Source organism: Daphnia pulex, chromosome 8 (genome assembly GCF_021134715.1).
Source record: "Daphnia pulex isolate KAP4 chromosome 8, ASM2113471v1".
NCBI lineage: Eukaryota > Metazoa > Arthropoda > Branchiopoda > Diplostraca > Daphniidae > Daphnia > Daphnia pulex.
In genome coordinates, this window is record NC_060024.1 from 8,603,751 (window position 1) to 8,620,034 (window position 16,284).

The following is a 16,284-nucleotide window of genomic DNA, read 5'->3' on the forward strand; positions in this document are numbered from 1 at the left end:
GACTATATTTACTATTTACATCAAATCTTTTTCTATATTCTTCTACTACCTGTAAAAGAAACTCCTGCTCCTCCACATTAATAGTAGCATCCTTGAAATCGGTTATCATTTTGATCGCTCTTTCTGCGCAGTCATTTACGACCTCGAATGCGCTCACGATTTCCTTTAATTTGTGGTATACGCTCATTTTTTCACAATTTACTACTGGTACTTGCATCCAGACAAGCATATCACCGTCAATGTTGAGAGAATTAAAGAGAAGCCCACTTTTGGCACCAACAAATAAATTTAGTTGGTTTGGGTAATCAATCTCATCAGGGTTAATTAATGGGAATTTCGGTTTTCCGGGAGGAATATCTTTGGAACGATTGAAAGTTAGCAGTTGTTTGACCATACTTTCCCTCAATGCATTCGGAAGACTTTCATAAAAAAATAAATACAATTAACTCCTCCGTAAGGTACAATAAGTGGTTACAAATAGATTTGATTGCAACACTTCCCACTGTTTCATCTTTTTTTAAACCAACTCATCTGTTAAAGATACCTCAGGTCTACTGCGGAAACCATCGATGCAAGTCTTGACTGGATAAATAGACGAGTATGGAAAAGTGCAATGAAATTCGCCATTGTATGGACATTGCGGGTTTCTTCTACTGTCATTTCAAAACGTTCCGACATCAGCTGGATTTAAAAAATAAATAAATTGCATACGCCATGAATCTTGCGTGATGATGCGCACCTAATGATGATTATTTCATTATTTTACAAATCCTATTATGTTGTTCTCGTTTAATACTACCTGGTTTTTTATGCTAAATGGGAATGCCCCCGATAAAAAGAACTGTTAACTTGAGTAACTCGAGGTAATCTGGTCGAGGGAATGTATCATTTTCTATTAGTTCACTGCCACATTCAATCACTTCACCGGCAAGTTGTTGCATTTCGCTGTCGCCTTCCAAAAAAAAAAGAACCAAGTCCTGATGATAATGCAATGCGTGTTAATTGAGAGTTATAGCGAAGACGAGGTGATTTAAGTTTGAAGGAGCCGCTCCCTCCCTCCTTCACCCCCTCACCGGGAATGATGAAGGGCAATATTGCTCTGGACTCAAATTTTGAAAGAAGTTAAATGGAAAACATCAGTGAATTGCAATTTATTATTAATTTGAATGAAGATTTTTTTTTTACCTGAATCTTCTTTCGTTCCTCTAAATTTCTTAGAATTGAGAAGTTGCAAAGCACGTTTTGTTGTGGGCTCCTGGCAGCCTCGATAATGTGTTTTGCAGAACTGTTCCACTTGTCCCTAAAATTCTCAGCAGTTTTTTTCACCCAGTATTAAGTCTAAATATTCCATGAAAAGCTAAACAAATAAATACATATAATAAAAATAAGCAAGACATTAAGAATATCCAAATAGGGTAACTTACTTAGAAATAATGTTTCAAAAATGGGCAGATTTTCTTGATGAAGCTTTCCAGACAACCGGTTTCACTTCTCTTCTCCGTCTAGTGAAAGTTAGTCTCAGTAGTGTATCAACAGCATTGCTGAAAGGTTCAAAAGACTTCTCGCTTCTACCACTCGCTGGTTGCCGTGGTTGCAGCACGTCTCATTCTCTGCATTATCTTCTTTAACTTGATATTGTCAGGCGAAATGCCTGATTAGTATTGCAATCCACTTCTGTAAAGTAAATAGAGAATAAATAAATATAAAAAAAATAAGAAAGGGAGTAATACTAAAATTGGGAGTGTGGATGGTGTGGATGGAGTTTACCACAACACCCATCTTAACAATGGTACCAATATGATTTTGTAACCAAAGAAACAAATCCATATTTTGTTAATGATGGAGACCTAAATTTCACCATAAGACAATTCGATAATGCCCATACAGACTTGTAGTTTTCTGGCCAGTCGTCAAAGCTTTATGCACCTTTGTCCGGATTATATTCTAAGCTTCATATGTTAAATAAACAGCCACTAGGCCTACTGAGACGACTTTTAAGTCTGATGTCAATTTCCTAATTTGGAGAAGGTTGAAACATTGATTCAATGTTAGCGCCAATTTATTGCCAACCACAAGTTTCGCTGCGTTTATTGTAAGTTGTACAACTTCATTCTGGACTGATGGGGTAGCTTCGATAGGGCGGAGATGAAATTGTAGGCAGCGGTTGGTTCCATTAAGCTCATGTCCGACAGAACCAATGGGAAATAAAATCGCTGTCCATCGCGAACATTCTTTTTCTTGTTAGTTTAATAGTAATTATTCCAAATGTCAGCCATTACGCAGAGGTAGCTTGGGTCGTATTTGAGTTTTTTGTGTGTCTTCAACTAAGTTTTTCACAATCCCTTGGAATGCTTTGTCGTTACTTGAAACTGATCTCAGAACTTGAAGGTACCGTCTGATGGCTTTAAGTTGTGACAAGAAAAGCAGCACTTTATTGTTATCAACTTGTCCGTGTTGTGCTGCAAGTAATCAGTCGTGAAGAAGCTGAATAACATGATCATTTCTATGATTATAGACATCGCAACCTCAGAATAATTTATGATACGATTAACCCACTAAAAATATTTTGTAATTCCCGGAAGTTTTTAAATTGCTAGTATCTGTAACTGTGTATTGTACTGCAATACTAAACGGTTAAGTGTGCAGATTGATCTTTGCGTCTTCTTTTTGTCTTCCAGTCTTCCACAATTATAATTCCCTTCTTGTTTCCATTCTCGACCTGCAGTTGTCATTGTGGGGCATTTATTGTTTATCACTTGCATGTCGAACGCTAGAAGGCTTAAACCAAGGATCTCGAAGCCATATTGTGTCTCCCACTTGATTTCTGTATCTTGAGCCGAAAATACTGTTAACACATGTTAAGCTTTGTTAACAATGGCTACTCATAGCGTTGGTTTAGTCAAATATTTATGTAAATTCCCTGGCCTGCCTTTTTATCTTTTTTTATCTTCATTCTTCAATTTTGTGTGGTTTTATCCACAACTTTGGATTGAGTTCACATTCGTTTATATAGTGGACACTGGGAACGACATTGGGTACTCTTTTCCGCATACTTGTAGTGCTAGTTCTACTTCTATTGAAAACTTCCAGGAAAAGGTGATTAGATTTTTACAGAAAGTTATGCAAATATAGTTGTTTTGCATTTATTGCAAAATAATATTTAAAAAATACAATTAACAAAAAAATTAAGCGTTGCTACAAAACACTTTTTATGGCAATAAACCTAAGAAATGTAACGTGTTAGTTCTACTTGTAAGATAAACGAACGTTATTCTGGCATCATTACGACCACAAATGAAGCTTCATACTGGTAATGATAATCATATGTGGGAATATACTCAAGTTGGCGTTACCGCAATAGCATATGTTGATGAATTAGCGAAAAAACATTGCGACCATCGTGAATTAATTCAATTCATTTTTTTAAATGCTAAACGATGGAAGAAAATTTTCAGAAGAAAAAAAATACGTTCAGTTATTTTCAAAATTAAAAATGCAATATTGATCGATTTATTTAGCTTGATGTGGCAAATGGTTTCTATTCTGGTAAACTAGGTTCAATCCTACTTAAAATTTCAATTACATATTTTTGTCATATTGACCTATCACGTAGTATTTTGTAAATTCATCGCATATCACTTGGATAATTTCATATTCGGTCTTATTGAGTTTCATATTTCATTTCACAATAATTTCAATTTTCATCATATTCAACAATTTTGAATTTTTATGAAGGGTACTTTACAAGTACACATCACACACAAAATCACGAGGAGCACAGACCTTATCTGAAGAAACGATGTTTGTCGTTAGAAGTGAGGAAGTTGTGCCCAATGAACATATTCAACTAGCCAAAGCCCCGCCAAGTCTATAATAACACAGCAAGAAAGTAATCACTTTTCTAAGCCGATTAGGATGCATGTATTTTAATTATAATACTGTTGAAGAACTTGAGATGGAAATCGTTATCATTGCATTAAAAACTAGTAAATCGTTGCTAGAGGGAACTCAGCATCATATTTTCGGAATCCATAAGCCTTTGATAACTAAGATCAATTTTTCAATGTCATCTAAGAAAGGTATATAAATGCACGACACAAAAGAAATAGTATACCAAGATCTATTTGCTTGGTTATCGGATGGAAATGGGTCGGCCACGAAACGGGATGGAAAGTAGACGACGTCGACAACGTGTTGTAAAGAGCCCATCCATTGCATCATCGAAACATTATCCAAGTATGGATGCTGTAAGGATATTTTACTTTACCTAGATTCAGTGGAATTCCGATAGTCGGCGATAAAATCATCGTCGTAGCAGGTGTGTCTTACGTTCCTTCCACTGACGGACAACATTTCTTTCAATTTCCCATTTCAAATTAGTTCAGTAGCATCTACTTATTTCTTCAATGTTTTTATTTTTCATTAAACTTTTACTTCTTCTATTTTTACCGAACAGAAGATTTAACTCCATTCCTCTTTACCCGCATTTCAATCGAAGTAAACGCCTAGCCTTTTATTCTGTTACTACTCACTACATTATTCCCCTAGCAAAGTGTATAATGTACGTGTTGCCTGGATAAACACACGTTGAAGTTTATCGGGTGGAAAGCACTAGGAATTTCAACCTTAAATATTATTGTGTAAATATTTAAAAGCTGCGGAAGGGCTGGACTTTGTACATAACACACGGGAGAAGGGAGCGTGTTGCGACATGACAGACCTGAGCTAGAGTTTTAAATTTGTTCGTTTTCAACCCCGTAAAAAGATCCAGAATTTCGTTTCAACAAAATGTAGTACCGGAAAACAACTTCCCTAACAAAGAAATGTCTAGTTCTGTACTGCTAAATATAAATATTTATGTGCCCTAGACCTTCAAGGAAACGCATTTGAAGATATTTTCAGAGTTTACACAGACGGGGAGGTATACTCACCCGCGCACTCACCCCCCACATACTGTTGATTGTTTATTTAATGCAGATGGCCGGAAAGGAAGAAAAGCGACCGGGGCTTCGGATACAAAAAGGGGAGAAGATCAAGTCACAGAGGTAGCGAAGATTTCACGCGGCCAGTTCTCTGGATGTCTTGGTGCACGACGGAAGCTCAGTCTTGATCTCAACCAAAGATGGACCGTCCTCTCACCACTCGAAAGGTCGGATTGATCGTTTTTCTCATTTTTCTCATTCAGGTCAATGCCGAGCTGATCAGCGATGAATCGGGTGAAATTGGCGACACCAGCCAGTGCCCCAACAGCTACCTCAACAAAGATATGAGCTGGTTCAGACAGAATGCCCAAACTCTGCTCTTCATGGAGCATCTCGCGAAACGAGCCAGTCAAGACAATCTCTTTGACTGGAAGAAAGAGCAAGTATCGGACAAGTACAGATCGAAACTCCGCAGCTTGGAAGACCAGTTTGTCATGCCGGAAGAGATCCCCGATGACTGTTACGAAAAAATGCCCATTCCGCAGAAGATTTCTCAGCGCATTTCCTTTTTGGAAGATCGTTTGGAGGGTTGCGGAGCGGCCCAATCACAGCCCTGCCCTTACGCTGATGAACCAGCCGTTGGCGGGTACGGTTCCGGTTTAGTTCTCCGTCGTTTGTCCGCCATCCAAGCGGAATTGATGCGCCAAAAGAATGTCATACGCTTGATGAGAATGCGTCTGATGGACGTTAATCGCCAATGCGAAGGTAACAATGTCATTGAATACTCATTTTTTAAACTATTTAGTTGTTTTAAATGTGTCATTAATTCATTTAGATTTCATGGCTGCTCCAGAGAGAAATAATTACGAAAGTGATTGTTCTGGTGGAGTTCTAGAACAGGATAGAGACGTATGAACCAAATGTTAAATTTTCTTTTAAATTGTTATGTTATTAAATGTTTCATTTATTGCTGATAACAGACTTCTCCTTGTAAGACTGCACCTCCTGGACCGCCAGGACCACCAGGTCCTTCGGGTAAGTTATAAGCTTCAATTTAACTTTATTTATTGTGAATAATTTTTTTATTCGTAGGACCGCCTGGTCCAGAAGGACCTCCAGGACCACAAGGTATAAACGAAGAAACGTGATACTTGTTTAACAAAATAAATTAATTGCAACGGTTCTGATCAAAAGGTCTTCCGGGTTTGAATGGCTTACCTGGTGAAATGGGTGCTAAGGGAGAGCCGGGCGGAAGCGAATGCGGTTCAACACGTAGCCCATGTGGACAACCGCCTATTCAACCACCCTTGGTAATTCATTATCAATTTATTCTTGTATCCATTCTGATTTCTTTGGATTCTCCACAGATTCCATTTCAAATTCCTCCGCCGCTGTGCAGTCAACCACCGTGCAGTCCACCAAAAACTATGCCGTTTTATCCGAATCCGTGCCAAAACAAGCCAAACTGTTCTCCCTTTTACCCCTTTACTTCCAGTTCTTACGCGTCAATGCCTTCCTATTCCCCTTCATGGCCTTCGTATCCTGCCTATTCTTCTTACCCCTCTTACTCCCCCAGCTACGCCCCCAGCTACGCTCCTATCTACGCTCCTAGCTACGCTCCTGGATATACTTTACCATCCTACGCTCCTGGTTACACTTTACCTTCCTATCAAAGTCAATCTCCTTCGTCCTTACCACCACTATCGGGCTTACCACCCGGTTACCCCGTGATCGATCCTGCGAACCCGAATGCAAATCCTAATAATCCCACCCAAGCACCTGTCAGTACGACAGTTGCTCCAGATACTCCATCGGATTCTTCCGAAGACACAAATGATTCAGACGATTTTTAATTCTTTTTAAACACAAGCTATTTGCTATTCCTTGAGTCAATTTTGACTGACCAGCGCGCTTTTTTTTACTCGAAAACCAATGAAATATTTGGGATTTTAAAACATTAATTAGTGTCTTGAAATGTAGTGTATTGTTTTACTATGAAATGAAATGATTTTTCAAACGACGATTGCAATTTTTATTCACATTTTGTCACACTGCATGTTCATGGTCCATTGTCCATGGTTTTTACAGTAAATTTTTTATTACTTACTAATTTGAATTCGAAGGTTTTTCCAGCATCTTAGTGAGTCAATGTGTGTGCTTCTGGCATAAAATCACCAGAGGCTAGAACTAAATGATTGACAATTTCTCAATTAAATAATATTTAAGTATGTTACACATTTAATTTGATCTTTGCCATGCCAAAAGCAGATGAATTTGCTCAAAATGTAAACCTGGGGGGGGGGGGGGGTCTATCTCCCACTCTCTCTACCTCGGACACTGGACCACCTAACTCAACAGAAACGTAGCTAGGCTTTTGAAGAGCTCACCAAATATGGGCTCAACAATATTCTTCTCAGTTCTTTCCCCCCATTCTCCCTCTCTTTCTCCCATTACTCCTCTCGTCTCCCTTATTCTTCCTCTCGTCTTCCTTATTCTTCCTCTCGACTCCCTGACGACGGCTTCCATTGTCAGTTGCCTTACACAAGGTGTAGTTTCTGCTACTGAGTCCCCGCAATCCGATGCCCTGGGCCTTCCGCATCAATCGTTCATACCTTCCTAAGCCCAAGCCACCAGAGTTCACTGGTGGCCAGCCGTATCAGCACCCTCCGACCGCATTTCCTTTGCCGTAATGGAGGAATTTCTTGAATATGATGTGGCTGACCCGGTTCTCGCCTCTGTTCGAACGAAGGACAATAACTTCTATGTCAATCTCAGTATTTTCATTGAAAAATCATTAATTCGTTTTAGAAAATATGATAAAGTCGATTTTTTACGTTGATTCCAGTTCTATTTATGAATCTCAGTGAAATAAGCTAATTAACAAGATATTTGTATTTATTATTTCAGCGTTTCTTTAACTTCTACTAAGGATTTCGGTTTTTCCAGTTCGTTCATTGAATGTGAATTATGAATAAGTCGTGACGTCATTGGAGTGTTTATGCCAATCGCCAGTTTGGAATGTTCTCGTGTAATTTACGTATTTTATTATCATGTACAGCACACACCCAGGTAACAATTTTCATGTCGTTTTGATGTGCTGTTGAAATACTTTTGACATCAACTTTTAGACAAAAAAAGAATGAAAAGAGTAATATCGTTTGGATATCAATGTTGTCGCGCCAACGAAGTTCGTTTGGACATGAAAAAATAACATCAATTTTGTCACATGAAAATGACGTTTGAATATTTTTTCTCCGTATGACATTGAAACCACGTCTAATTATGTTTATAACAAAGATATACAAAACACTGCCTTAAATGGATGTCAATTAAACCGCATGACATTGATATCAATAAAAATGCATGAATTAGATATCACTGTTAAAAAACTTAACAACTATAAACGCCCTAAATTCTCGCTAAACCAGATCTGGGGTTCCCAAACCCGAAAAATTTGTATCGTATCGCAATACGAAACGTTCGGGGTTGTATAGAAGACTAATAAAAGATACGACATGGGCCTGTATAGAACCTTCAACCTTTGACTTCCGAGCTCAGCTCGCTAACCACTTGACCAATTGACTTATTTAAATGTTATATATTTATGAATTACATTTGAACCTGTACGTAAGGACTTAGAAAGTTTTATAGTCTTTGTTAGTATAGAAAATAAGAGTTAGAGGGTAGCGGGCGTGTTGGTCGAAAAAACTAGTACTTAAACTTAATATTATACGATAGAATACTTACGTTTTCAGAAATCGATATAATTTTAATAAAAGGAAAGGGATGCATGCTTGAAAATATTTCAAGTTGGAAAATGTGATATGTATAAATGAAAATTGATCTACTTGACAAGTAGTTTGCAAATACTTTTGATTAATACACAATTTTGGTTCACTGCACGTCAGTTTCATGTGATCTATCCTTTCAATTTTATTTGGGCAGTTAAAAAAATATATGTTATTGGTAAAAGCAGTGGAAGATTAATGTGTGCGTTTCATATTTCAAAAAGGATGTTAAACAGCATTAATTTATTTATTAAGATGTCCATTTTCTATTTGAAAATGTATTATATAGAAAATAGTACATCATTTAAATGTCCGTTTCATAGCATAAATTGTAAAAGAAAAACGATGTGAACATAAATTTGTAAATTACGTGTCCATTTTTTATTCGAAAAATGATATAACGAAAAGCATGTCAATAGCAAGTATTTGGAATATGATGTCAATATTAATATATCAATTTCATGTCAATTTTGCATTTCAAGAATTTGTATCGGAAAACGTTACATCAATAACATGTCGTTATGATATTTTAAAAATGATATTGAATTTTACACTTAAAGTACGTGTCCATTTTTTATTCGAAAAATGATATTTAAAAAAGAATGTCAATAGCAAGTCATTTTCTTATTTGAAATATGATGTCAATATTAATATATCAATTTCATGTCAATTTTGCATTCCAAGAATTTGTATCGGAAAAGTTACATCAATAACATGTCGTTATGATATTTTAAAAATGATATCGAATTTTACACTTAAAGTACGTGTCCATTTTTTATTCGAAAAATGATATTTAAAAAAGAATGTCAATAGCAAGTCATTTTCTTATTTGAAATATGATGTCAATATTAATATATCAATTTCATGTCAATTTTTTATTTCAAAAAATTGTATCGGAAAACGTTACATCAATAACATGTCGTTATGATATTTTAAATATGATGTCAAATTTTACACATTATTTTCGCATGTTTTTAATTTACGTAAAATTACTGAATGTCAAATTCACGTGATTTGCATATACAAAAATTGATGTCAATTTTTGTACAGTAAATAATACATTAAAAAATATCAGAAAATAGATTAGAATTTTTCATTAACAAATGTAATGTCACATACATATCCATTTCGTATCATACATGGGATGTCAAATAATTTATAACAAATTCATGTCAAATTCATGTCAACTAATTGACAGGAACATCAAAATGACATGGGAATATCAAATAGACATCCCAATGACATCCAATGCTACCTGGGCATCCATTTTTGTTTTCCCCACCCTACTAACCCTCATTGTGTGTTACTTGGTCCGATTTATATTCATTCAGCCTGTTCTCCCTCTAGCCTCGGTCCTTTTCCCCCATTCTACCTCTCTCTTCCCTATTCTCCCTCTAGTCTCCATTATTCTCACTGTCGTCTTCCTCATCCTCCCTCTCGACTCCCTGACTACGGCCTACATTTTCAGTACCCTATAACAAGGTGTAGCCTCTGCACTCTGATGCCCCCCCCCCCCCCCCGGCCAGACCCAATTCCAAACGCCCTCTACCCGCTAACAGGAGTAAGGGAGACCGGACCCATATTGAACAGTTCTGGTTTTCCCCCATATCTCCCATCTCCTTACGCGAAAGAATATATTTCGATTAAATATTTAAGATATTTCTTGCAAAAACACGCGGAAATAGTTTCCACACACCCATGATTTATACCCATGTCACATTGCATTATCAATTAAAACTACTTCATTCATTCATACGCGTCGCTTGATTGGCGGCCTCCGTTGCCCTTGCGGTTTCCCACCGTCCAGTCGTGCTTGCTGTAGCTAGCCTGTGCTTCATTCCAATTTCCATTGCATTTCAGTGTCTTCAACCTAGTAAGTAATTTACATTTTGTTGATTTGAGAGTTTGAAATTAATTTATTCTTTGCCTTTTTGACTTTGCAGGCAAATTTTAAATTTACTCGTGCTCATTCCAAGGCCATTAGGTGTTGCAGCCTGCCTTACAATTGATTTCACCCCGTGCAGTTTCAGTTGCCAGACTTAAGCAGATTGAAGAGTCTGTTCTGCAAGCTTGTCTTCAACCTAGTAAGTAATTTACATTTTGTTTTGTTGATATGGAATCATTTTATCGGTTATGGCTTTTCCCTCCTCCTCTTTCCTCATGTAGTCATCTCTTTATTATTATCTTTCGTTTATATTCGTCTATTTTTCTTTATGTGCAAATAAAATGGTAACGAGTGTCACGGGGACAATCGTCACGTACGGCCCAGCACTAGTCCTATACTAACTACACTAGTTCTATACTACTCTCTCTTTTTATTTGGATGCATCGTGCAATAGAGCACCGGCCGGAATTGTCCACCCCCTCGACGGCCATGAAGAAGAACGTGAACAGTGACAACAGCGAAGTGGACGACGTCTACAGCGTCAGTTCCCTGCGCTCCGACGAGAGCGAAGAAGAGGCTAGCCTCTAGGATCTCAACTGCTCCTCCGGATCGTCCAGCACGGTCAACCTGAGCGGCGGCAATGAAGCAGACAAGCCGTCCGGCAAGAGCCACAAGGGCGTCAAAGGAGAAGCGGGCGACGAAGAGTGTTCGGAAGGGACTAAAACGTCCATCAGCAAGAGGTCAAGCAGAAAGAAAGATGGCGACGAAAAGTCGAAGAAGAATGAAAAGCCTACGTTCTCCTATAACGCCCTGATCATGATGGCCATCCAGAGCAGCGCCGAAAAGCGCGTGTCCACCAACGGTATCTACGAGTTCGTTATGAAGAACTTTCCGCACTACCGGGACGGCAAGGAACGATGGAAGAATGGCCTCCACAGAAGTTTATATAAACACAAGTACTTCGTCAAGGTGCCACAATACAAAAAAGACCAGGACAAGGACAACTACTGGATGCTCGATCAGTCCAGCCCAAAAAAGCTTCCCCTCTATCTCAGCCACTTAGTGCTTGTTCATCAGTTTTTTTCCAATTCTTCTGAAAAAATCATGAATTTATGCAAAAATGCCGTAATAAAAAAAGACATAACAAGACCGAATGCATATGCAATTTTAAACAACAAAAAAGAAAAAGCCAAATCGGAATCCAAAAATGAAGAACCTGATGATGAAGATTCTTAAAAATTGTGCGAGAAAATTCATCATCTGAAGCTGCAAGGCATTATTGCGGTAAGAAGTACTTTCAAATTGTTTTGCCTATTTCTTTAATTGTTTTTTAATTCCTAGGAAAGCGAGGACTACACTTAGAAGATGTCTTAAAGGAAGAAGTGAGAGAAAAAAATGCCAATGGTTGTTCCTGCTGCGGCGTGTATGGAAATTTAGCCTCCCATGGTGTGAAAGGGTACAACAACAAGTATTCAACATGCAGCGATTTATGGGCATCTATTTACTCGCTACTTACTGAACAACTGAAAAGTTAAAATTCAACGCTACTAACAGGGACACCAAGTAAATCGCTAAAGAGTTTCTGTGATGAAGTTCGCTGGCTATGTCTCCGTTACACGGAATGATGCATAGCTTGCAATCGATGGAGTTAAGAAATAATTCTCCGTTACCAGTCGCTACTGGACCACAGTGTCAAAGATGCTTGTGATTCTGTGATTCTCTTAATAATGCAGAAAAAAAACTTTGATATCCATGCAGTAATTACAAAACCTATGCAAATAATTGGATATCATTGGGCACTAAATACCTACCGAAAATGATTGAAGAAGATTCAAATAGAAAGGCTTCTCACAACGAGATCGTCGTCTGGAACAGCAATTCCTGCCTCTTTTTTCACAAGAAACTGTAGTCAACAATGCTCCGTAATTTTTTGTTTGCATTTCATGTTGTACAATCAATAATAATTATTATTATTATTTTCAGGAAAATTAAAGCTTTTCTTCGAGAACAAACTGGACTTGTAAATTAAATTCATATAATCCAAGAATCTGCTGCTCGCGGTTCAATTCTCAGCACTGATGATACTCAAGTGAATCACGATCGCGCAGCTCCCGGTGAAGATTATTTACATCTTCAATTGGCTTACGTTTCTCCACTGTTTGTTTATCATTTCGCTGCAAATTGGAAAGTCGGTTACATGATGAACTGTCCCGGCGATTATAATGGAAAAATTGCCAATTACGTATTTTATTTTAAGTTATTGTTATTTTTATTAGTTAGTATTTTATAAATGTTTTTAAAAATTAGGTTGCAAACTTGAAGAAACTTAGAAAGCAGGAATTCCATCGTCTGTCATTTTCATGAGTTGTGGAATCGAAGTTTCTGGAAATAGCGAAGAAAATTGTTTTGGTGTTCCGCAGAACTTTACCATCTTTACCGGACAACAATTGCTAGAAAAAAAATCGTGATTATCAATTGTCAAAACAGTTACCGAACTCTGAAGTACCGAACGTCGATCGATTTCTTACTGCTGTTTCCAATCGTAAGGGAAAAAGATTTGTTTTCAATTTATAATTTTTATTCATTCCATAATATCTATTTACTTTAGATGCAGCAACTCGTATGACTAGAAACAATAAGTATCGCAAAACACAGGGGACATCCAAAAAGAAGCATTAAATTTTTGTTTTCTTTTTCTTTTTTGTTTTAACGAAGATTTATTTTGTTAACTCATAAAGCGTAAATTTACAACACGAAAGGTTATTGCAGCAATACATTTTCTAAGTTTTCAATTTCCATTAAATATCTTCAATTATCAAATGTGTGGAATGGTTTTAGCAATCCGTGTTCCCCTAAGGGTTTCTATCCACTGCGGCTGGTTTAGTTGGCGATTTTGATACTAGATGGCTTTAGTTTTTTGTTAGTATTTTTGTCACACTAGATGGCTTTAGCGATTGTTTTCACACTAGGTGGCTAAAGCTAATGAAGTTTTCACACTAGGTGGCTAATCAAGCCAATCAATCAAGACAAATACAAAAATTCTTTTTATGTTGAAGGATGCGTGTATAAATGCAAAAAAGTTCACTTCGATTTTGGAATGATAGTTTGAATAGAATCACTGTGTGCTGTGTATTTGCTAGTGATAATCGACTTCCATTTTGAAGCGACTGTTAGCAGTTTAGCCCATGCGCCATGGTCTAAATGGTCTAAATGGTGTCAAATAAGTCAAGTATTTATATTTTGTTTTAAATAAAAAAGTGGATTATTTTATTGTACACAGTATGTCTAAGTCTAACAGCCAACAGAAAAACTTCTCAATAATTATACTACATACAAACAAATTTCATTCCTCGAGAAATTGTCTTAGAATACTTCACAGAATTGATTTGTTGATTTTATTTGTATTACCTTATTCTTCAACATGTTGAACTTCTAATGCATCAATAGTAAAGAATCTTTTTTTTATATTTAGGGAGGAAGGAAACCTATAAAGATACAACAAGGGAACCTATCATAGATGATGGTATTGTATATGTCTCTTTATTACTCGATAAATTGCCCCATTAAGAATTACTAATATTGCCTTCAGATTTCATATTTTTTTATTACTTATTCTCTTTCCCTACAGAAGTGTAATGTAATCAGTTACCTAATATTTGCATTAATAGTAAAGAATCTTTTTGTTTATTTATTTAGGAAGGAAGGGAACCTCTACAGATACAATGAGGGAACCTATTAGATGATGGTATTATGTTATTATGTCTCTTTATTTCTCGATAAATTTTCCCAGTATGGATTACCAATATTGCCTACAAATTTCATATATTTACTTTACTCCCTTTTCCTGTCACAGATTTATTGAATTAAGTTATCTGACATTGCCTGGAGATTTCATATATTTTACCTTATTCTTTGTTCCTGTTATAGGATTACTGAAATCATTGCAAATTCGCACGTATGGTCGAAAAATTCCAATCATCCATCCAAAAGTTATTCCAATTAGGTATCACTTTCCACTTAAACTCATTAATCACAGCAGTGTTTTATTTATAGCCACATTTTTTAACCACATTTCATTAATAGATTACCCACAGATGACAGAATGCAATTCGCCAATTAATTCACTTCTCTAAAGAAAGAAAAGAAAAAAAATCACAGTGTTAATGGTAAATAACAAAAGGTTATCAGTACGAGATATATACTATTAAATCTTATTAGACTACCTACAACTTTTGTGTATGTATCCATAATATTTCCCCTGCCACAGGCTTACTGCTGGAACCGGTTGAACTTCGCACGTATAGTCGAAAGACACAATCAACAAGTCACCCACAATTTATTCCAATTAGGTATTACTTTGTACTAGGACCTTAACTTTTCTTCCTCTTCTCAACTCTTAACACCATTCCTTACCTTTCATTCATTTTATTTAGTTATTCACCGTTCTTTAACACAATCCGTTAACTTTTACCGTTACCGGTAAATTACATAATGTTTTCACTTATAGATATATCTTATTAAATGAATTTAGATTATCTACAATGTGTGGTGTCTGTGTTAATAATATTTCTTCTGTCACAGGTTTACTCGAACCACTTCAACTTCGAACGTATGGTCGTGAAACACAATCAACAATTCACTCAAAAATTATTCCAACTAGGTATGACTTCGAACTAAAACTCAGTATTTGAGCGTATTTGAGTTTTTTTTTTTCAACGACATTTTATTATATAGACTACCGTCAGAATGTGATGTGTCAACGAATTCCATTGATTACGATCCAAGTTTACCCTTTGAACGACAGGGGAAAACCAACGAAGTTAAAAGAAAACTACATCATGGTGTTACCGGTAAATTATAAGTTTTCACATGTATAGATATATCCCATTGAATCTAACTAGACTACATACAACTTACAGTTTACGTGTCAATAACATTGCGTGTTTTTATGACTCACAATAACATGGATCCTAAAGATTGATTTTCCCAATTCACTAAAAAGAAATTTGAAAACAAGAAATCAATCTTCAAAAAGAATATAGAACAATCGTCTTAATTCAATAAACAAGATAAACCTATCCCCATTACTTACTGACTTTCTTCATTTTAATCAGAAGCTGACTTTCACTGTAAACTACAACAAAAAAACATCATTTTTTTAAACATCCCTAAAATAAAAACTAAACAAAAAACGAAAAAGTTCCCTTCGGGTACCTTGCTAACGCAGGTAGCTGACAATAAATGTGGCAATCCGTGTTGATAGGAATAGGATGGGTAACACACCCGCTTGGTGGCGATTAGTACAGCCGCTACCCGCTAGAAGGGGCTGCACTCCAAGCGAGTGTGTTACTCACTAATGCAAAACACTTATAAAAATATGCAAAATTGGGGCCTAGAATAACCGATATTCTGAGAATATCAGATATAACTTCTAAACGAATGTCCCCTTTGGAAAAATACGAATGATTGTGATAGAATGATTATTTAGCTATCGAATGAACCCAAGGGGGGGGGATTTTTATGTGCTAAGATATCATGAAAATACTGTTTACAAAAAACATTTTTGCCATAAGCGGCTGTGTTAAAAACGGAAACACTTTTTCGCGCGGAAAAAAATGGGTTTTACGTTTGATTTTTTTTGCACAAATGTATTCATAATTGCACCAAAATTGGTACAATCAGAGAATGA

At 36.6% G+C, this 16,284-nt stretch overlaps 1 protein-coding gene and 1 long non-coding RNA gene across 3 annotated transcripts; both read left to right on the forward strand.

Moving 5' to 3' along the window:
- Positions 1-4,999: 4,999 nt before the first annotated feature.
- Positions 5,000-6,940, forward strand: LOC124199759 (DNA-directed RNA polymerase II subunit RPB1-like). Its single transcript, XM_046595692.1, has 6 exons — positions 5,000-5,687; positions 5,758-5,831; positions 5,903-5,957; positions 6,015-6,050; positions 6,117-6,232; positions 6,290-6,940. Exons 1-6 carry the CDS (start codon positions 5,123-5,125, stop codon positions 6,773-6,775), a joined length of 1,332 nt encoding a protein of 443 aa, XP_046451648.1. The 5' UTR covers positions 5,000-5,122; the 3' UTR covers positions 6,776-6,940.
- A 6,488-nt stretch (positions 6,941-13,428) lies between these two features.
- Positions 13,429-15,712, forward strand: LOC124199469. Of its 2 annotated transcripts, none has more exons than XR_006876847.1 (9): positions 13,429-13,824; positions 14,068-14,118; positions 14,292-14,340; positions 14,523-14,598; positions 14,679-14,761; positions 14,863-14,944; positions 15,127-15,255; positions 15,330-15,445; positions 15,515-15,712. It is a non-coding gene; the product is annotated as an uncharacterized LOC124199469 (long non-coding RNA). The 2 variants fall into 2 exon arrangements; XR_006876846.1 differs by having other exon boundaries at positions 13,430-13,824; positions 15,177-15,255; positions 15,515-15,705.
- Positions 15,713-16,284: the final 572 nt, after the last annotated feature.